The sequence below is a fragment of the Prinia subflava genome, chromosome Z (assembly GCF_021018805.1).
Source record: "Prinia subflava isolate CZ2003 ecotype Zambia chromosome Z, Cam_Psub_1.2, whole genome shotgun sequence".
Taxonomy (NCBI): domain Eukaryota; kingdom Metazoa; phylum Chordata; class Aves; order Passeriformes; family Cisticolidae; genus Prinia; species Prinia subflava.
Genome location: NC_086283.1, coordinates 58,909,808 through 58,931,689, shown reverse-complemented (window position 1 = coordinate 58,931,689; position 21,882 = coordinate 58,909,808). Strand labels below are relative to the sequence as shown.

General features: G+C 41.4%; 1 protein-coding gene across 1 annotated transcript in view; it reads left to right on the top strand.

Annotated features, from left to right (window-relative positions):
* Positions 1–16,587, top strand: part of CPLX1 (complexin 1) — a 104,140-nt gene extending 87,553 nt beyond the window's left edge. The window contains exon 4 of the mRNA XM_063422967.1: positions 11,790–16,587. Within this exon, the coding sequence (XP_063279037.1) occupies positions 11,790–11,987 (198 nt within the window). The 3' untranslated portion in view covers positions 11,988–16,587. The remainder of the gene's footprint in view (positions 1–11,789) is intronic.
* Positions 16,588–21,882: the final 5,295 nt, after the last annotated feature.

The window sequence follows — 21,882 nt, the reverse complement described above, 5'->3', positions numbered from 1 at the left end:
TAAAAAGTATGCTTCTACTAACACAGGACTTCTCTTGAGGCAGAGGCAAACACTGAGATGTGAAAGGGCTGTTCTCCCAGCTTCTCAATAAAAATTGTTACATGAAAAGATTCCAGGTTTTAGCAGCAATTTGGATAATTAGGGCCATTACCAAAAAGGCTCAGCCTTTGGCCAAAACCCCTAAACATCTGATCCAAAAAAGCTCATGTGATCCTAAAGAAGGTAGTAGAGTGTACTCCTACTTTATCTTTTTAATTACTTATTTTTTACATTTGAAGAGTAATTGTTCATTAATAGCCTGAAGCAATTTAATTTTCTTAAGTAATAGGATTCCTCATAGCTCATGGCTTTGCTAGGCATGTACAGATACTTTATGAGGGGAAGGTAGTAAATAGTGATTGGGATACAGAAAAGCATAATCAGCTGAGCATGTTGGTGATGTCCATAGTCACATTTATGTGTGGGCTTAGTTACTGATGTGTTCCCTTCCAACGCTCCTTGTCCCTTGAGGTTGTCCAAGGTGTGATTTAAATTCTCTCTCCCCTCTTCTCTGGTTTCCCACACCCCACACCCAGATACTGGAAGTTCCATTAATGACATCAAGGTGCTCAGGCAATACGGAAATAAAAGAGAGATTCAGCTTCCCATTGTCTAGCTTGAGGATGATAAGATGAGCATGGCTGGGTATCAATTACCCTCTAAGTAAGTTCTTTGAACTGCTGCTTTATGACATGTGCACAGCAAAAATCCAACATGCTGCATGCATCCCATTCACTACTGTGACAGAAAATCCCCACCTGATTAAATCAAGAAAGAGAAAGAAAATGGGCTTGCTACTCTTTTCTTGACTCACTGTCTGGAAGACGAATGTTTCCATGCATTAAGAGATTTACACTTCAGCTGTTCCATACTCTTCTCTTGGAATTGCTATGAGGTTCTGCATATATGGAGAGAGCAAGAAAAACTGGAGATGCCAACCAAGACCTCGAGAATTTTGAAAGTTAGTGAAATTATTAAAGAGCCTTTGAAAAGGCTCCTTTTGGTACATTAGTGAATGGGTGCTGGTAGGAGATGAAACACCTTTGTCTTGTTACCATAGAAGAAAGATATGCCTGGGAGAAATGTACAGTAGAGACAGCAAGCTCCTCTACACAGGATTTGTCTCCCCCTTCTGCTGTGCAGCTCTTAGCATGGTGTGGGCTGTGAGCTCCATGGGCTCTGCCCCTGCTCACATATCCCTGACAATGCAAAACATTTGTTCTCTGACCATGGCCAGCCAAGAGAAAGCATGAACAAAGCTCAACAGCTGATTCCACACAGAAGAAATAAGAAACATGCACCTCATCTCTGGGTTTTGAGCTATCAGCCAAAGCTAGTTGTTTGCTGTTGCAGTGATCAGAGATTTTTTTATGCCATGGCTGTTTACAATTGAAAACAGTTCTTCGGGTTTGCCGTAGCAACCCAACCTTGCAACACTATATAGACTGAGTGGTCTCTCACTTCAACACCATTATTGCTGTTTGGTTGGATTGTTAAGGTGAACCACATATTTTCCTTTGTCAGCTTTCACTACAAACATGTCTTCTCTAGTCTCTTGGGAAGCAAGAAAACTACCTTGAATTAAGTAAGGAAGAGGCTAATGTGCCAGTTCAAAAAGAGCTAGAGAAAAAGAAGTGACTTCCCCTCCATTTTTTCATGTCCTTCTGAAAGGCTGCAGCATATGAATTAACACTCATAATTTCCTACTCACTCTTTTGGATGTCAAAAGTTTTCTTCCTATTTTTAAAGCATTTTGATGTCAGAGTTCTCACTTCCGGTGCCAGTTAATGGGATTGAGAAATACTCTTTGGACTTCAGAGGGAAGAATGTGTCAAAGGTTTGAAACTAATTGATTAACTACCTTTGATTTTACTGAGTCTTGGCTCAGAGTTTGTGACAATGCCTTGGTCTCAACAAATGTACTGGCAGGGTGGCTGTGCTAATTAGATCCTAGCTGCAATGGCAACATTTATTCCACACAGAAGAATCCCCAAGGAATTGATAACAACAATTAAATAGTGTCAAAGCAAGGACTAAAGATAATCACCCAACTAATCTTTCCTGATCTCTTACTATTGCTGAATTACATTATCTTGTGCTGTCGAGAAAGTCAGCATTTACAACTTTGGTGTAGATTACGTAAAAAAAAAAACTTACTGAAAACTTTGAGGCAGTTTATTGTCCTGTAAATTCATCTTATCAACCCTGGGGAGTTACTGAGGACAGTATAACATATGAAAGTGGCACAGAAACAACTTCTGATATTTCAGTGTAGCATCATTTCAGTCAATGACTGTGTTTCAGAGCAGACTCAGTGTAGCCCTTTAGAAGGGTAAATCTTAGTTAAATTCTCTCTTCACCAAGAAGAAATTAATTGTCTCCTATATGGTTACACAGAAAGCTGAGAAAAATTGCAGATGCCTACCTAAATTTTTGTCTAAGGGCCTCTTTTCCTCCCAGGCTAGTTCCTGGAATTGTCAGAAGTAGTGATATGAGTGCTACTTTTATACCTGGGCCTGTTTTCTCTTCTATTTTTTTGTTGTTGTTGTTGGTGGTGGTGGTGGTGTTGGTGTAATAATCTATGTTTATGATCTGTTGAATTTTTTTTAGATAGAAAATTATCTTTTTCATTTCCCCCAAACCTACTGTCTATTAGACAACTACAGTTAAATGGAACTGTCCCTCACAGTACTGAACTTAATTAGGGGACACAAATTTACCTGGAGCATGCTTTCAGTCACATATGAGGGTACCACTTCCAGAATCCTTTCTAAGTTCCTTCTTGCTCTGCTGTGATGAGCTCTGTTAACCTGTTTGCTGATAACACTGTCCTACATGTTCATGAGCACTTTTTAGTGTACTACAAAAGGCCAAGGGGTACCTAAAGTTTCATGATTGCTATAGCTGATATGTGCACAGAGAAATGTCCTAGCAATATGCTAGAAACAAAACTGACAGAAAACTGTTTTTAAAAAATTTGCCTTTCATGGCTTCCCAAGAATTTGTAGAGAGGAGATGCAGAGAGCTCTGCTGATTCATTTTAGGTTCAGCTTTACCTACTGAAAGCTGAACCTAAAATGAATCAGCCATTTAGGGCTCAGTCTCTGAATTTTCAGCTGGCTTCAAGCTCCAATCTGCAAAAGTGCTTGTGATCAATAAGGCAATGAAATGCTGAACCTCACCAAGAACAAACCTAGCAAGGTAGGATAATAATACATTTTTAAGCCTCATGAGCTAACAATGAGTTCCCTATTGCCCTGGAGAGTACAAACTATATTTCTTTTGGCAGTTATCTGGATCTTCATCATGCTTTGCACTCCAAGAAAAAATATTATTCCTCACCCTGTGGTGAACCACTCCTTTTCCTCTGGACCACTTGTATTACGCTCTTGTAAAAACACACTGACTGGACTAGAGCTTTCAAAATAAGATTCAGCAAGCAAAAATGAAAACAACCCCCCAAAACCTAAACCAAGCAAGAACCAAAACAAAAAAGAGCTGTCACATGTGGTAAACACAGGCTATGGAAAAGAAATAGTTGTGTCTAATCTAAATCACTTCAGTATCCTCGGGAAATAAATTTACCAGCCTTGTACTCAAAGAAAGGCTTTCATTTGGCAAAGAAAATAAATGCAGGAGGCAGGGAGAAAGATGAGAGGCTTATACACCATGTTCTGATCTTACATAGTGCACACATAAAGGAGGATATATCTTATGGATTTATTTATGCTATCAGATACGTAAGTATAACATAAATTCTTCTAAACTCATACAAGCGACTGCATTTATCCATTTCCAGGAACCCTTTCATTGGCTTCTGGGAAGTTTTTCTTGTTGAAAACTAAATGTAGACTTTGGAAACACAAGAAATCATGACCTGCTTTGGCTAGGAGCACACCTGCTCTGCATCACTGAAAAATGCCTCTGTTCTCATGGGAAAATTCTGCAGCTTGATCCCATCTTGCTGATCATGGAGCAAATCTGAACTTTCACTGTAACCTATGAGCAATTAAACTGCAGTTGTTAGTGTGGATATATAAATTCTCTTTCTTCTTATTCTGATTAACTGCTTTGAAAAATAGAATCGACCCAGATTTTCTTAACTGAAGCTGCAACTTGGATTCTGGGGGAGAGACAGGACCCAACAGGTTTAGGATTACAGTATGTACTGTACTCATCTTGGGCCCTGTGGTCGTGAGTTAGTGCACTGATTTCAGTCCACCCTCCAGGTACCCAAAATCAGTATTTTGGAGCCTCTGATCCTATACACTTCTTTATGAGTCAGATATTCTCTGCTTACTCTGGAGATTTCTTCTCTGATTACAAGGTGGAAGCACTTTACTTGTCAGCACTAATGTAATTATCTCCATTCCTGAAGCTTTCAAGGCCTCATTCCCTCTCACTGAGGGTGACCGTATTGCAGAAAGGCATTGTTTTAATATGGATGCTGCATACACAAAAGGAAGAAAATAAACATATTTGCAAACACAGAGGAAATGCAACATGTTTTTTGCTGAATATTCTGAAAATTCATGGTATGGGATGCCTATGTGTGTTGTTTCTCAAAGCCTTGGTTTCCAAAGAGTAGTAAATTTGTTCACAAATTGTATTTCACACTGCCTGTATGTAGTAATGGGAAAAAAGGGTATTTGACTGGGAAAACTTAGCACAGCCCAGTGTCTCGAGCAGTGGGCGGAATGGCCAGTTTGCTTCAGCAGAGTCAGCATGCATAGCAGATTAAGCCAGAATATGTTTCCCATCTGGCTCTATGCAAACACACCCAGAATGGGCAGAAAACAAGAGGAGATCGATACATGCACATGCCTGCAGGGCCAGGATCTTGTTGGCACCACAGAGGTGTGGTGGATGGCTTCTGTAACTGGGTATCAGGAGAGCAGACTTTAGGCTCTCCAGAAGTTTACTTGGTAAAATACCATGGGATAAAGTCCTGGATTGAATAGGAGTCCAAAAAAGCTATTCAATATACACGAATCTCCTCCTCCAAACTCAGGAGCAGTGAATCCCAACATAGATGCCCAGCAATATCATGGCGCAGATCCTCTAAGCTGGAGAGACACAGATCTGATGGCTGGATCACTTGGTGGTTAAGGAATTGGTTGGATGGACACAAAGAGCTGTGATGTAACAGCCCATCCTTAAGGGGCAGGGAGCATGCAAAATTCAAAACTGCTTGTTATAAAAAGTAACAACAGAAGTCAGGGTCGACAAAAATTCACAATGTTCTATATGTAAATTGCACACTTGGCATGGAAATTGTATTAGATAGTCCCTGACCTACCATATAAGTACATGGGAGTGGATTTTGGATAAAGGGTTAAGATGAAAAAGAAGAGAGAAGGGAAGAGATGAATTAGAGAGGAAGTGAGAGAAGGAAGTGAGAGAAGGAAGTGAGAGAAGGGAGGGAGGGAGGGAGGGAGGGAGGGAGGGAGGGAGGGAGGGAGGGAAGGAGGGAAGGAAGGAGGGAGGGAAGGAAGGAGGGAAGGAAGGAAGGCGCGCAAGGTGCGGAAGGCAGGAAGGAAGGCAGGAAGGCAGGAAGGAAGGAACGAAGGGCAGAAGGAAGGAAGGGCGGAAGGGCGGAAGGAAGGGCGGAAGGGCGGAAGGGCGGAAGGGCGGAAGGAAGGAAGGAAGGAAGGAAGGAAGGAAGGAAGGAAGGAAGGAAGGAAGGAAGGAAGGAAGGAAGGAAGGAAGGAAGGAAGGAAGGAAGGAAGGAAGGAAGGAAGGAAGGAAGGAAGGAAGGAAGGAAGGAAGGAAGGAAGGAAGGAAGGGTGGAAGGGCAGAAGGGCGGAAGGGCAGAAGGAAGGAAGGAAGGGCAGAAGGAAGGGCGGAAGGAAGGAAGGAAGGAAGGAAGGGCAGAAGGAAGGAAGGGCAGAAGGAAGGGCAGAAGGAAGGAAGGAAGAAGGGCGGAAGGGCGGAAGGAAAGAAGGAAGGAAAGGAAGGAAGGAAGGAAGGAAGGGCAGAAGGAAGGGCAGAAAGAAGGGCAGAAGGAAGGGCAGAAGGAAGGGCAGAAGGGCAGAAGGGCAGAAGGGCAGAAGGAAGGAAGGAAGGAAGGGCGGAAGGGCGGAAGGGCGGAAGGAAGGAAGGGCGGAAGGAAGGGCGGAAGGAAGGGCGGAAGGGCGGAAGGGCGGAAGGAAGGAAGGAAGGAAGGAAGGAAGGAAGGAAGGAAGGAAGGAAGGAAGGAAGGAAGGAAGGAAGGAAGGAAGGAAGGAAGGAAGGAAGGAAGGAAGGAAGGAAGGAAGGAAGGAAGGGCGGAAGGAAGGAAGGAAGGAAGGAAGGAAGGAAGGAAGGAAGGAAGGAAGGAAGGAAGGAAGGAAGGAAGGAAGGAAGGAAGGAAGGAAGGAAGGAAGGAAGGAAGGAAGGAAGGAAGGAAGGAAGGAAGGAAGGAAGGAAGGAAGGAAGGAAGGAAGGAAGGAAGGAAGGAAGGAAGGAAGGAAGGAAGGAATCACCAGGAACAGTTTCCAGTGTCAGGGATCTTGGATGGTCTTTTTTCCCCCTTATAGTCCATGCCTACTTCTTTACCTCATTCCTGTGCTTGTGCTATGCTGGGCTTATCTACAGGAGCCAGAACAAGGGGTTTTGTCCTGGAAATGTTCTGCACTTGCTCTACATGGCCCCCATCTCCATCCATGCCTTGTTCTTTCCCATCACATGTTACTACCTACAATTTTTGGCTGCTATTCCCGACATGGTAGACTCCTCAGCTATTGGGCTATCAGTGTTTGAGACATATCAATTTAGCATCCTCTTCTACTAGGATTCTACATGTGGTTAAAGGCTCAGTGTCCAAGTGGACATCAGAGATGAGTGGTGTCCCCGGGGTTTGGTGTTGAACTGACACTGTTCAGCGTCTTTGTCAGTGACACATACAGTGGGATCAAGGGCACCCTCAGCTAGTTTGCCACCAACACCAAGCTCTGTGGGGCAGTCGATGTGCTGCAGGGAAGGGATGCCATCCACAGGGGCCTGGACAGGCTGGAGAGGTGGGGCTGTGCAAACCCCATGAAGGTCAAGAAGACCAGATGCAAGGTCCTGTACCTGGGGCAGGGCAATCCCAAGCACAGGCGCAGGCTGGACAGTAGATGGATTGAGAGCAGCACTGAGGGGGAGAAGGACTTGAGAGTGGATGAGAACTTTGACATGGCTTGGCAATGTGCTCTTGCAGTCCAGAAAATCACCTTATCCTGGGTTGTGTTAAAAACAGCTTGGCCAGCAGATTTAGTGAAGTGATTCTATCCTTCTATTGTGCTTTCGTGAAACCTGTCTGGAGCACTGTGTCCAGCTCTGGAATACTCAACATATAAAGGACATAGACCTGTTTGAACAAGTCCAGAGGAGGGTCACAAAGATGATTAGAGGGCTGGTACACCTCTCCTCTCTCCCAGGGCTAGATGGGACTCTAAGCAAACAAGTCTAGTGGAAGGTATCCCTGCCTATAGGGGGTTTGGGGTGCTTTGGAGATATTTGTAAGGTCCCTTCCAGCCCAAGCCATTCTATAATCCTATGATCCCTCTCCTTTAACTAGGGTTGTCTGGACTGTTCTCCCCTGAAACCAATGAAATTATTCCCCTTGATCCCCTTGAAAATTCAGAGATGGCTTCTGCAGGAACCAGGAACCTGATGCAGTTCTGTTTTTCACTTAAACAGCAACAGTGGACAGATACGATGTTGTTTTCAATCAAAGTAAACAAACAAGGCTTGTTGAGATCAGATCTGATCTCCCCAGAGAGCAGTGCTTTATCTTGCACTCCATCTGTTGTGGAGCAGCAAAGAAGCAAATTTCATATCTGTTGTTTAGGGTAGCACTACTCTGGGATGCTTGGGGCACTGGGTATTCCCATAGGATTGTTCTGCAGTTCCACAGCTAATTGGAATGGAAACCAGGGATGTGGTTCCCAGATAGCAATGTTGTCATGGGGGAGAAGGAAAGCTTGTGATTCACCCAGTATCACTAGAAGAGGATGCTGATGGGAGGCATTTGAAGATCAGATGAGCCCTTTGAAATCTACATCTGCATCTGATCTGTGTTTGTGGTGAAAGAAAAAACCTGAAGGCCTCGGTGTTTGCTGTGGGAGCCCCCTAAGAGAAACTGGGGAATAAGACTGAAGAGCATACTGAAGATCTGAAACAAGACAGGACATGAGAAGGATTGCTGTGATTTTGACAGAGCTGAAAGCCTGAGCTAGCACAGAGTAAGAAGACATGTGTAGCCACAGGGAACTTATGGGGAGATGGAACCTTGGATGAGGTAAAGGATTCAAAGGACACGAGCCAGGTTTACAAAAAACTGCTGCTGGAAAACTGCCTGAAAAACTTTGACAGCCCCAAGGAGATGGTTTCAGAACATCTTTTCAGAAGAAAAGAGAGATGAGGCCCTGCCTTTGCATCTCAAGTGTCCCCTACCTGAAGTTTAATTGTCCTCCTTTCTTTCCCTCTGCCACCTCTCTCCTGAGCTGTGCTCCTGTTTGGCTCACACGCAATTGAACAATGTAGTTTAGGACTGCGATTGCCAGACTTTGCCTTGTTCTTTTCCATTATTAATCAGCTGTCTTCCACTAACGCATTGACAGGGTCAGCAGAGCTGTGCAGCAACATGTAGAGACAAGAAAACACCCATACCTATACTCACTCCACACAGAGCTCCCACGCACACCCCCCCCCCCACACCCTGCTGGCATGTCATGGACTGAGACCCAACATTCTCTCTTGTGCCTTTCATTCCAAGCTGCAGCTTGAAATTTCCATGACTGCCCATGTGGCAAGTTGTGATTCTTTGTTCATTACTGCTCAGAAAGCACAGAGATTATCTAGGGTCAGCATGTCTGAGTTGCCTGGAACAGTCTGTGTAATTCTATTACTGCATGGCAGACCCTGCACTTAAATGGGTTACTTGAGAGACAAAGAGAGTGTTCTCCTTTCATATGTGTTAAAAGCCTCCCCCACAGGTTTTCTGGGGACTAATCCTCTCTATTAAGCTCAGGATAAATGAACTGCTTAGAAAGACCAGTAGACCAACAAAAACAAACAAACAAAAAGAGCCAAGTTTAGCACAAAATGAAATCAGCCGATTCGAGCTGAAAGAAAAGCAAGGGCACATTTTTGGGCAGATCAAAGTTGGCTCTGTGCTTTAAACAGTGGTGAGAACAGTGTGCTTGGGGCTCTGGGTTTCAGCACCCTCACCTCCTGTATTTGACAACCTGTTCACTCACAGAGAGAGCAAAGAAATAGTGTAGAAAGACTTCGAAGTTTATACAAATCAAATAAAAGGAAGCCTTTTTCTGTACGCTAGACTCTCACAGTTGTGGAACTAAAGGTCGGTGCTGAACTTTACCTATTGCTCTTGATTTGTTTCAGTCCTATATATATTCTTGGCAGAAAATTCCATCTATTAATGATGGAAAGATCTAAATTGGGCTGATGTTCTCTTTGGTAATGGAGGGGAAAAATATGAACTTTGCACAATTGGTATTCTCATAAATGGTTGGTTTTGTTTCACTCTTTCCTGTGAGCTGAATGTTTATTCAGCAAGTTCCTGAGCTGATCAACACATTTTGAGCTGATACTTATTTTGAGAGGGAATATTTGAAAGCATGCAGGGTACCTGTGTGTTACTATGATTTATGTTGTCTCCACTACTGTTCTCCTTCAGCTGGCAGAGGAAGACACAATGTGCACATAAATTACACTGGGAATCACACAGAGACATCCACCTGTGGCCTGAGAGGGAGGAAGGGGCTAATACAGCTGTGCAGACTGCCTACAATCTAGCATTGCATATCATTCCATCTATGTGTTAGCTGGTCCTGTGATGAATCTCCTTTGTGGTGTATAGCCCTGTAACTACAAGTTGCTAAAATTCTTTGTCTCACACGCGAACGGAGATCTCATTTGTGTTTAATATCTTTCCCACGAAACCAGGTGTGACCAAGCACCTAGTAGGTACAAAAATCATAAGATAAGTGTCCTTAATGAATATTTTGGCATGAGAATTGATTTAGAGAACTAGAGTGTTTCAAAGCCACTGCTTTCAACTTTGCAGGCTGTCAAATATAAATGATGATGGAGAAAGGAATCAAAAATAATGCCTTTGCTCATAGATGTTTAGGAGGAAAAGTCATACCCAACAGCCCTCTGAAATGAGAAAGTCATGGAAGCGGCAGTGCACTTTTGGTTTTACAGGTTAACAATTTGTACTAATCTTAGAAGCAGAAAAAATGGAAAAACAATGAAAATAGCATCTAATTAATGTCTATTCAGCAGTACGGTACTTGAGAATACTGAGTACATGGTACCAACTTAATTCTTTGATGTTTTGAAATAATATTTAATTTTCTTTTTAATGTTCTTTTCAAGTGTATTCATGTAAAATGAATTGTAAGCAATTTTGCAGGTGCTTGTGAGGTGACTGGTAGCTGAGGAGCTGATAGTGAGCAGCCATGAAGGTGGCTTTTCAAAAGATAAAAAGGATAAGCAGAAGAATCCTGCTGCCAGACAGGGAGCTGTTAGCCTGGGGACCACAGGCATCCTGGAAATGTACAGCTGTCCTCTTTGAGCACAGCTGGGCACTAAGAAATGGGACACTTCCTGAGGCTGCATCACGATCACAGTACGAAGAAAGTTTAACCTCCCTTTGTCATTAGAAAATGTGGAAGCAGTCTGGGAAATTTGAATTGATCTGAATAAACGGAGCAGGCCTCTTAACAACCTGACATAGCTGAAAATGTTCCTACTCACTGCTTGGACTAGATGGCCTTAAAATGCACCTTCCAGCCCAACCCATTCTAAGATTTGATAATACTGAGGATAGCTGGCAGGTTTACTTCTTTCTCTGGATTTGCGTGTGACAGTTTGAGTTGATTTTTTTTTAAACTGTGTACCACCCTAATCTCTGAAGTGCAAACACTTATATAAAGAGCAGCATATGTATATGTTTAGTCCTGTATTAAATCTAGCCCCTTGAATGTAATATCATAAAATAAGATTCTGGTTACTCATGGACTGTCTTAGTGACATGCTGCTAATTCTTAGTGGAAGTAGCAAATTTCAAGTACCCATTCTACTCACAGAGTTCAGAGTGTTTCTCTTCAAATAGTATGAGTCAGCTGATTTTCTCATGGCTGTTTATTTTCACAGAAGTCTTTCTGTCTCACTTATACAAAGAGAACATGGATGAATGGTGTACGATATGTCACAGATGAGAACATCTTAAACTGTTGTCTTCACTGCTGTCCTGTCTGTCCTGACCTGTTTGCTTTCTTTTGTTGATAACTAATTTTTCCCTTAAGTTTTGCCTCACCTATAAACTATAAAATGCTGCAGATGGACTTTCAGAACCATTGTGGGTGATGGACCTGAGCATCAGGCTTGTTAATAGAAAACAGGAGGATCAACATCAGTAGAATACCACCCCTAGCACTTTACTAACACAGACCTTACATTGTCTTCACTATAGACCTACGGCTGCATAGTACCAGTTTCTCCCCTGTACTTGTTTCTGAGTGATATCAGGAGTTTGTCTTGTGAAGGATATCCATCCACTGGGCTATACTTAGTGGAGGGTTGTTAGCATGAATGTTTTTAGTGTGTGTGTAAAATTGCAAAATGAGAGTATGTGATGTTTTTACTGCAGAGTATGAAGCACCACATGCAATGGCTGGCCTCATCAGCCATCCTGTTCAGCAGATGTATTGTTTCTCCTATTATGATTCAGACAATGTGTTATCTCTCCCCTGCAGTATGGGATAAAGAAGAAGGAAGAAAAGGAAGCAGAAGCCCAGGCTGCACTGGAAGCTAATGCTGAAGGGAGTCTGACACGCCCAAAGAAGGCAATCCCTCCTGGCTGTGGGGATGAGGAAGAGGAAGAAGAAGAGAGCATCCTAGACACAGTCATCAAATACTTACCAGGGCCCCTGCAGGACATGTTCAAGAAGTAATAGCTGCAGACTGTTAGATGGGCACAAACAGTACTGCAAAGGATTTCTCTTTTGCCCAATGGGGATTTACAATCTTTCCATTCATCCCGCAGTTCTCCCCACCTCTGCCCTCTACTGCTCACTAGTCCCTTCGCTTCCCATTCCCTCCTGACTGTCTCTTTCCCTTTCCTCCACCCCAAGACTCATCCATTCCTTGATTTTGTACATAGTCACATCCAGTAGATGCCTCTGAATGGATGTAAAGATTAAAAAGCTGCAGACTACACAACTTTTATTATAAGCCATAGTACTATGTATGTTAAATAAGGCAACTGCACATCAAGCATAGAAAAGGAACAATCTCATTTCCATCCAATGCAAGGAGTGTTCACTAAGTATGAACAGTCACCTCTTTAATATTTTAAAATTATCTTATTTTTATTATTGATAATAATTAGTCATCATTATAATGCTCCTATTGATTGGATCACATTAGCCATTTTTTGTTGAGCTCATCTGCTCTTGGAAGGGATATCTCAGTTCTCCCATGGAAGCAGAGCTTTTCTGTTTTAATTCCATTTGTGACATAAATAAAAGATTGTTTGGAAAGTAAATCATGCATGACTTACACAGCTGACATCACTCAGAATTGTGGAATAAGTGAGTCATCTGCCCTCAGATGCTGTAGAAGTTAAATGCCTCAGAATCTAAGCAAGAGTCATGTTACTTTGGGAATTAGCCATACATTTACCTTGAATGAGCAAATTGGTCAGGCACTTGCCATACAGAGAGCTGAAACCATAGAAGAGTGCACAGTGCACTGGTGGAGGACCCCCCAACCCCTCTGAAGCCAATGACAAGTGTATTTGCTGCTCTGTTTAACCAATCTTCCTCTTTCTGCCATATTCAACCATCCTGTTTCCAGCAGTTCTTGTGGGTTGGACATTTGGGCTCCAGCATATTGTTATGGCTGTGTCCTGCTCCCCCTTTCCTGCAGTGTGTGGGAGTGTGTGGTGGCCTGAATGTTAGTCATGGCAGATCTATAAATATCCATGATGTTTAATGTGCTAAATTACTGCATTGCCTTGGGGAAGCCACTTATTTTCTGCCCCACTGAGATTCTGCACCCATAAAATGTAGAGTTCAGACGTACTATAAAGGCATAAAGTGAGGATGCTTCTCCAGTGCTGTGCAGGAGCTAATTAAAATTACAGAAATGTGTGGTATCCCTTGAAAACTGGCATGGTGGGAGATTTTTTTTCTCATCATTATCTTTGTGGCCTTTTGCAGGTACAGAGGTCTCCTCAATGAAACACTGTAGATATCACATATTTGCATAAGAAAATCCAAATTCTGTGGGAAATGTTGACTTGCTAATACGAACATAGATTCAATACATCGATAGACCTATTTTTAACACAGGTCCTTACGATCAGATATCTGGCTTGTCATCTGAAGACCTAATCCTGAAATTTTGCACCTGGCTAGGTCTCTGTAGCTGATGCTGTGAGAGTGTCATGCCATCTCAGTCTCACAATCTTGTCAGGAGAACCAGGGTTTATCTGGCAGAACTAGCATTATTTGTCCCTGTCCTGGGAACAACAAAAATTTCCTAAGTACATGGATGAGATTTGAAAGCAAATACACTCCTTCTGCTCACAACAGAAAGGAGGATAATATCAGACACTTCATTATGCACCTAAATTAAGCATTTTACTTCAGTGGATCTTCTTTGCACTGCTTCGGTGTCATTGAGTTGAGGCAAACATCTCAGTATTTTCCTGACTAAGATATTTTAGAAGACATCTATCATCTTTCCAGGTAAGCAGAAGAAATCTGTACTATGGTTAAGGAATTGAGCATGAGAGCTATGTATCTTCCAGTAGCATCTGTTGGAATAGGAAAAGATTATTTTGAAAGAAAGTAAATATAGTATGCCCTCCTTGCACAATTCTTATTAGGTGTTATAGTCCTCGCTTCTTCTCAAATAATTTCAAACATAACTTTCTATTGAATCCAAAATGGAGGCTGAAGAGGTCTGATTGATATATAAGTCAGAACAAGTTGATAAAGATGCTACTTGTTTCAGGCTGGATCTATGAACAAGACTTATTTCAGGTACAGGCTGCCAAGGGCTATCTAGAGGAAAGAAAGGTGAGTTTTACTCATTTGGATAATGTCAGTGGGACTTTTTTCCACCTAACTTTCATTTAAAGCAAGATGACTGCTTCCCTCCTGAGGCTTTTAATGACCCAGAACACTCTATGAATCAGTGCTTGGGTACAGCATGGTAGTGTTGAACAATTTACCATTTTCTAGGAAGAGTGTCCTACTCACCCCATGCAAACTCAGGAACTAGTAATTTGAGGCTGTTTAAGTAAATCTCACAGAACTGAAAACTCTCTTTCTGTCACAAGGGCAGTAGGTCATTTTGATGCTCTACCACGGAGTATCCAACATCCCAAAAAGCTAAAAGGCAGAGCCTGGCTCTTCGTTTCAGCCACTCGTGGCTGCTAGATCTAACCTAGATCACCAACGTACAGACATCAATACTTTTGAAATGGCTTGATTAATCTCTGTGGCACACATCCTCTAATACACAAGTAGAACCAGCAGAAATGTGCCTGTGCTAAAGTGAACACACCGATACATATATTCCCCTGGCCTTGTGCTAGAGAACTCTGCAAACAACCAAATGAGAAAATAAGCTTATTCCATTTTACTTTGGCTTTTGTCTACCACTTGCTTCATGACCTTTCCCTAACCCCCACTCCTGATGCCCTTCCTTATCCAACCAAATACTGTTCTTGATGTAAGATCAGAATTTTCTACCTAGCATTCTCCTTGCAGAATGATAGTGCTGATTGTTTTCACGGGCTCTCTGGCAGCTTAGTGTGCACATATCTGTGGAAGGTGAGGAAATCAGAGAAGATGGGGAGGAGAGAGAGAAAGGAAGACTGTTTGTTACTGTTTTACATAATTGTGCCTCAGCAGCTGTGACATTGAATGACCAGTCTAAGTCAGGATCTTGTGTAGACTGTACCCAAATTTCCTAAGCAGGTAGTCCTATCCCTGGGCTCAGAACACTAAAAATACTGCCCCTGTGAACTGAGATCCTGAGCTCTGTGAAAATCTTATCGAACCCCTGAAGAGGGTCATAGAATCACAATACTGAGGCTGGTAGGCCTCATTCCAGGCTCACAAAGCAGGAGGGAAAGGGAATGTGGTTTATTAAATAGTGTTTACAGAGTCTTTTTTCATTGTGGGAGCTTCCTGGCTCAGCCATTTCATCACTTCTGTATCTCAACTGGTCACACCTGCAGCAGCCCTTCCTCCATTGACAGCAGAGAGTTCATCCAGGTGAGAGCTGGAAGTTCCTATTTTCCTTTTCTTGCCATAGGAAACATGACAGAAGATCTTCCACAGGTAGTGGGTAGGTTTTGCTTGCTTTTGCCTCACATAACTTTCAGCACGTTGCATGAGAGTGTACCTCTCCTCAAGTCATTCCACAGTCCCAAAGTGCCTAAGCCATGCTGAACAGATCTGAGAGCAAGGCACTCTCCCTTCTCTCCTGCCCATCTATTTCCCTTCCCACTCAGAACTGATGACAAGGGACACAGACACCTTTGACTCATATGTGGAAGTCAGAAGCATTGTTTCACACATTTTTCCCCTTGGCACTCAAGCAGGTGATGAAGCACTTAAACAAGAGACCAAAGAGAAGCATGGTTCATTGTTTGGATTCTGAATATCTTTTTGTCTTTCATGATATTGTTTTATTTGCATCACTGGTCTGTTCAATCTCAGGTAAATGAGGTATTTTAGTTTTATAACTACTTTTATTTACTCAGAAAGGTTGTTGGCTAGACACTGCAGTCATTTTCCCTCACGATTCCAAGACCTTACAGGTTAGTAAAAAATAGTCAAAGGGCCTTCACATTTGGAGGGTAAATGATTTATTTTGCCATTGACCTTGTGAACTCACATTTATATGTAGAGAAAGCCATATGAAATCAGACTGCAATATTAATTATCAATGCTACTCTTGTGTTTAAAATGAGTAAAACAAAATATAAGATCATGTGCTTAATTACTTTGGAGTTCCTCTGTCTATCTTTCTAGTATCATACATTGGCTTAGATCCCTCCCAGCCTCTCTCCTTCATCAAGAAAGACCATACCAGTGCTGCTGAATACATCTTTTTGCCAAGCTTTTTGTGCTAGAACAAGTGTTGTTAGAAATTAGCTGTTGTGATCTAAATGTAATGTCTTCTGTATCTGAAAGTTGTCTGTATTTGTTCTGAATATGTGTTATCAAGATAACTGTTTCTTCATGCACTGAGTTAGTAAAATATTTCAGTACTGTCATCAAAAAATCACCTGTTTTTCTCTTTCACACACAGAGCAAAATTGAACTTAGTCATGCATTTGCTAGTAGAAATGCTCCCCAGCTTTCTTTCAGATGCATGCAGTACTTGAGGATGATTTAAACTAGAAACATTGTGAATGTGATTTTAATTTGTTATTTTCCTGGTATTTTTTCCTGCATGATGTGGGTAAATGGTATGATGTTCTTTTAAAATGGAATCACAGCCAATAAAAAACCCCAGTGATTTCATAAATTGTTTGCAATGCTTTCCTGTGAAATTCCTACCAGGTTACATTTCGTGGTTGCTCATATACAAATAGAATGGTAAGAGAATTGAGGAGCAACATGGATGTTATTTGAATAAATATGCTCATTTTTTTCATTTGTCAAAAACACTGATGACATTTGATGTGTCCAGGTGATTGTCAAATTTTAAGTACTTTTTGCAACTAGGAATTAGTTTTCCTTAGGAAGAGCAGAACAACATTCCTTCGAAAGAAACACAGACATTTAGCTATGGTTTACTGAGAATATATTTGGAACTTCAGACAAAAAATGTAATGCACTGATTTGCAATGACACAAAATGTATCTCAGGATCCAGAATTCCTGATATATACAAAACTCTTTAAATGGCAAGTTCCACACAGCTAAGCCTCATTTTACTGGCCCAGGCTCAAATCATTAGTTGTCACATTAGTTGTCACAGCATGAATGTGTTGTGTCACCTTAGAAAAACATACTACCACACATCTCAAAGGAAAACCTGATACCCTTTTACCTATACTTCCTTAGGACCATTGTTTGATCATTCAGTTTTTTGGGGATGTTTTACTAACAGAAGCAGCCACAGGACTGTCACAGAGAATCAACCTGTATTATTTACATGCCAGAACACCTACTCAGAATTTGAGCCCAACACTGCTGAAACTAACACATGCTAATACTGCTGCAGACTGTGAGTTTGAGGGCAGGCTCTCCACAGACTTCAGGTTCCAGGTGAGCTGTGTTTGAAGAATGTAACAGGACAAGGAAATAACTTTTCACTGGTTTCCCCAAGAAACACACAGCTTAAGGGAACCAGACCTATTATGTCAGAAAAGTGTTGGGGACAAGATCCAGATACTGAAGAAGAAAAGCAGGTGGTTTTGACAGGCTTCATTTTGCAGTAGAGGTAAATAGTTCTTTTTAAACAGCTTCTGCTTTCATTTCTTATTAAAAAAAAAAAAATCCGGTAGTTAGGCTGGTGCAATCTACCTTTTCCCATTTTAAGAGAACACTTGTCAGGTAAAATCCTCTCCAAGGGAGAATAAAAAAAAAACCAAAAAAACCCCCGAACAACAACAACAAAAATCTGCAGGCACATCATGAGGGCCTCTGGAGTGAAAAACTACTCCAGTTATGAAGATGCACTAATGATTTACTTCTCAGACACATCCTGGGATGAAATTGTTAGCCCTACTGCAAGCACTCTCTCTTCACTGACAGCAGTGATGGCATGGACTACATGCTTGGGGCAAATATTAAACTTCCAAATGAAAATCTGAGTGCAAAGTTACTCACTGTGGTCCTGATTAAGTCCATTTTAATGTCTTAATTTAATTTTCTTCCTGAAGTGCTATGGATGATCTAGGGTCCATGAAGCTCTCTCCGAAACTCTGATTTGAATGAAGGCTACTGAACAATGCTGGCACAATGCTGTTCTGTATATTGGCATCCCAGGAGGTTTGTGGCAACCATAAATATCCTCAGTTAAAAAATTCCAGCTGAGATTTTTATTTCTTATGTAACAGACCCTCCACAAAGAAAAAAAAACCCACCACCAAAAATCCCATCAAAACCTCCACATCAAGAATGTAACTACATTGGGGTATTCCTTGTCAAAGATAACTCTGCTACAGCCTTTCACCTGTGATTTTACAGACAGTTTGGGATAGATGGTAGAAGTGTTTCTGAAAAGGCAAATGGCTGGAATATGTGATGTCAAACACCCATGCTTTCCTGAGGCTTTGGTATTGAGAAGCTGAATCCTGCTAGTGCCGTGAGATGGAAACATTTTTTTCATTTGAGATTTGCTTTTCTTAGTAAATCTATTTTCTGTATTAGAGGGTCAGATATAACATTGTATTTGGGAACCTTGAGCTGCAGCAGCTGAGCATATTTTGAATTAGAAAAGGACTTACTTAAAACCTATGTGGTGAATATATCAGTTGGGCTATGAGAGGTTTAGACCGCCACAAACAACAACTGCCTGACTGAAAGTATGGTTCATTCCTATTTAATTTTTAATTAAAAAATATTTTTAATTAAAAATATTTTTAAACAAAGCAGTAAGTATCTTTCTGATTTGTCAGCTGCTTGTCAAAAAAGTCAAACTCAAGAAAGGCCAGTCTGTACAAAAAGGGAGAATGTACTGAAATGTAATTAAGGTATTAATGCTTCCTATTCTGTTTCAATTTTCACTTTTCTTTTGCTGAAAATAGCCAAACTAGCCAAACTATGTGTACAATCACTTCAAATTTGTTTATGTGTGTCATCAGCCTGAAGCTAGTGCATGGCTGATATGGGACTATCAGTTTTATAGCTTGATAAACTGTGAATTTTCTGCATATACAAACCACATATCTAGCAGCTTGCTTTTAAATTATTGAAATGTATTGAAATGGAGACACATTTTCAGGTTTCCATATCTTATCAAGACCCGAGAAGATGCTCATCAGATATTCACCCCTCAGCCACAAAGAAACTTCTTTTTTTTTTGTGAAGACTGAGTAGGGAAAATCATAGAATCATAGAAGGAAAAGTCTTTTAAGATCATCAAGCCCAGCCATCAATGTAGCTCCACTACTACATTTGCGATTAATCCATGTCCTCAAGTGCCGTATTCATGTGTTTTTAGAACACTTCCAGGAATGGTGACTCCACCCACTACTTCTCTGTTCCTTCCAGTGTTCTACAATTCTTTCTGGAACAAACAAGCAAACAAACAAACAAACATACATTAAAAACCCCAAACAAACCACCCTCCCCTCCCTAGCCCCAAATATCTAGTCTAGATCTTCCTTGGGGCAACTAGAGACTATTTCCTCTCACCTCATCACTTACTACCTGGGGAAGAGACCCAGCCCACCTGGCTGCACACTCCTTTCAGGGAGTTGTAGAGAGTGATAAGGTCTCTCCTGAGTTTCCTTTTCTCCAGGCTGAACAACCCCAGCTGTCTTAGCCACTCCTTAGAGGACTTGTGCTCCAGACCCTTCAGCAGCTCCATTGCCCTTCTCTGGACCTGCTCATCAAGCCATTAATGAGAAGGACCAGCCCCAAAACTGATCCCTGAGGATCCCCACTTGTGAGTGGTCCCCAGCTGGATGTAATTCCATTCACCACCACCCTCTCTGGGCCTGGCCATCCAGACAGGCTTTCACCAAGTAAACAGTGCACAATGGAAACATGGTTTCACCAAGAGAATGCTGTGGGAATCTCAGACTAAATCTGAACATTTTAAAGTGAATGCACTTAGAAATAAATAGATGATTAGAGATTGATTCTATGAAAAATATCTTTCTACTGAAAGTCATCTGGGACACTTGGGGACAAAACCCATTATTATCTCTTTCAAAGTAATACTTGAAGAAATTCCAACACATGTATTGCCAATTGACAATCAAGTTACAGATTGAAAGCCCTTCTTATTCAGAAGAAATTCCAACACATGTATTGCCAACTGACAATCAAGTTACAGACTGAAAGCCCTTTTTATTCAGATGATTAAATAAAGAATTTGGTTTCACAGTGCTAAATGGGAACGAGATGCAGGGCATTTGAAAATTTTTCACATTTTGCTATAGTATAGTATTAGGAAACTCCTAATGATCTCATATTTTTACATAAAAAATAAAATAATTCCTTTTTATGTAGTATTGCAGCCTTTTTTAGTGTGGACATGAGCCAGAGTAGCTTACTAGGCTGTGACAAAGAGAGGAAAAATAAAATACCCACAACACATTTAAAATAATGGGCAAGCAGATGGTAATTTCTCATGGGTTTGGGTTTGTTGTGCTCTGCACTACATTTGGAGGAGGAAAATGAGAGTAGAATATCTTACTGGAAGTTTCCTAGGCAGACTGTACTAATTCTCTTATTTACTGGGGTTATGAGGGATAGCTCAGCATGAACACTAAAGTTATGCACAAAAATAGGTTGTGGAGATCCACCCTTGTGCAAAGAAAAAGAGAGAACACTGCCCATTGTCTAGTTCACTTGCCTGAGTAGGGGAAGTTAGAGCAGCAGAGCTAATCATTTTCACCCACTGGCGAGGTGAGAATAATGATACTGAGCCATCTTTGAGGTGTTCCAGCAAGACATTGTCCTTTACATAAGCAGCCTTCTCTGTGGACTCTTGAAACAGATATCAACAATATCGAAAGAATCTATGTCAGAAAGACTCCTGGGAACCATGAGATGAAACAGATTAAAAAGATATCACTTACCAAACATTACTGCAGCTTATAACACAAAGAATATTAATATCAGCAACTTAGCTGATAGTCAGAAATTTAAATACATATATATTTAGATGGAAATTTATTTACTTGCTGTAAATTCTAGCCCATACTTACGTAGTGAAGCACATAGTAGTGGAGAAGCTTAGCAAACAGGGGAGACATAGTCAGTTCAATACAATTAAATGTTCATTGATGCTAAAACTCACCTGTTGGTGACCTTTTTTCCCCCTCTGCATGAGCTGATCTAAGCCTCTTTAAAGGTGACAAGAGAATGACCATCTTTCACTTAGAAGTTTTTATTTCTCAGGGACTATTTTCCACTCAAAAATTTTCTTTCTGTCCTCATTTCCTCTTAAATGCTGAGAGAAGATAGTCCTGCATCACTCAAAGTATTGAGCAGATTTTGTTGGTTGTTAAATGGTTGTTAAATTAAGTCTCAACAGATGCAGAATATCAGTACCTCTACATGAGTTCTTCTTCCAAGTCAGGTCCAAGGATCTTCCAGGAAGAGAAGACAACAAATTTCTTGGCTTTTTAGGATTTATTTTTTTAGTCAAAGCTGATAAAGAATAAAACTCCAAAGGCTTTACATATTATTAAGTAATATAAGAAATAACAAAGAGCAAAACTTCTGCAAGGTCCCTTCCTGCCTCTTTCCCATTAGTAGTTCTGAGTGGGGGTCTAAGAGAGGCTGCAATCAGCATGGAAAGCAATGCTTAGTACAGAACAAAGCCAAGTTCATTGTAAGTGATGTTCCACAGTCCTGTGACTGGTCATGGTCACTGTCGGAGGGGTGACAGGAAGTCTACAGTGAAGAACAGTTCCCCGTGGAACAGGCTGGGCTGCATCCAAGGTTTCAGGTATCAGGTACCATCTGAAGTTGGGACAGAGGCACAGACCTGTCAGGAGCCCACTGCCCAGCAGATCTCTTGTGCTCTCCTGATTGTCTGGTCAAGAGAGCAGAAATGAGTGAGAAAGAGAGAGCATTGCATTGAGAAAGTGGCTTGCTATGCTAAGACACATTTCTCCACTGATGATTGTAAAAGA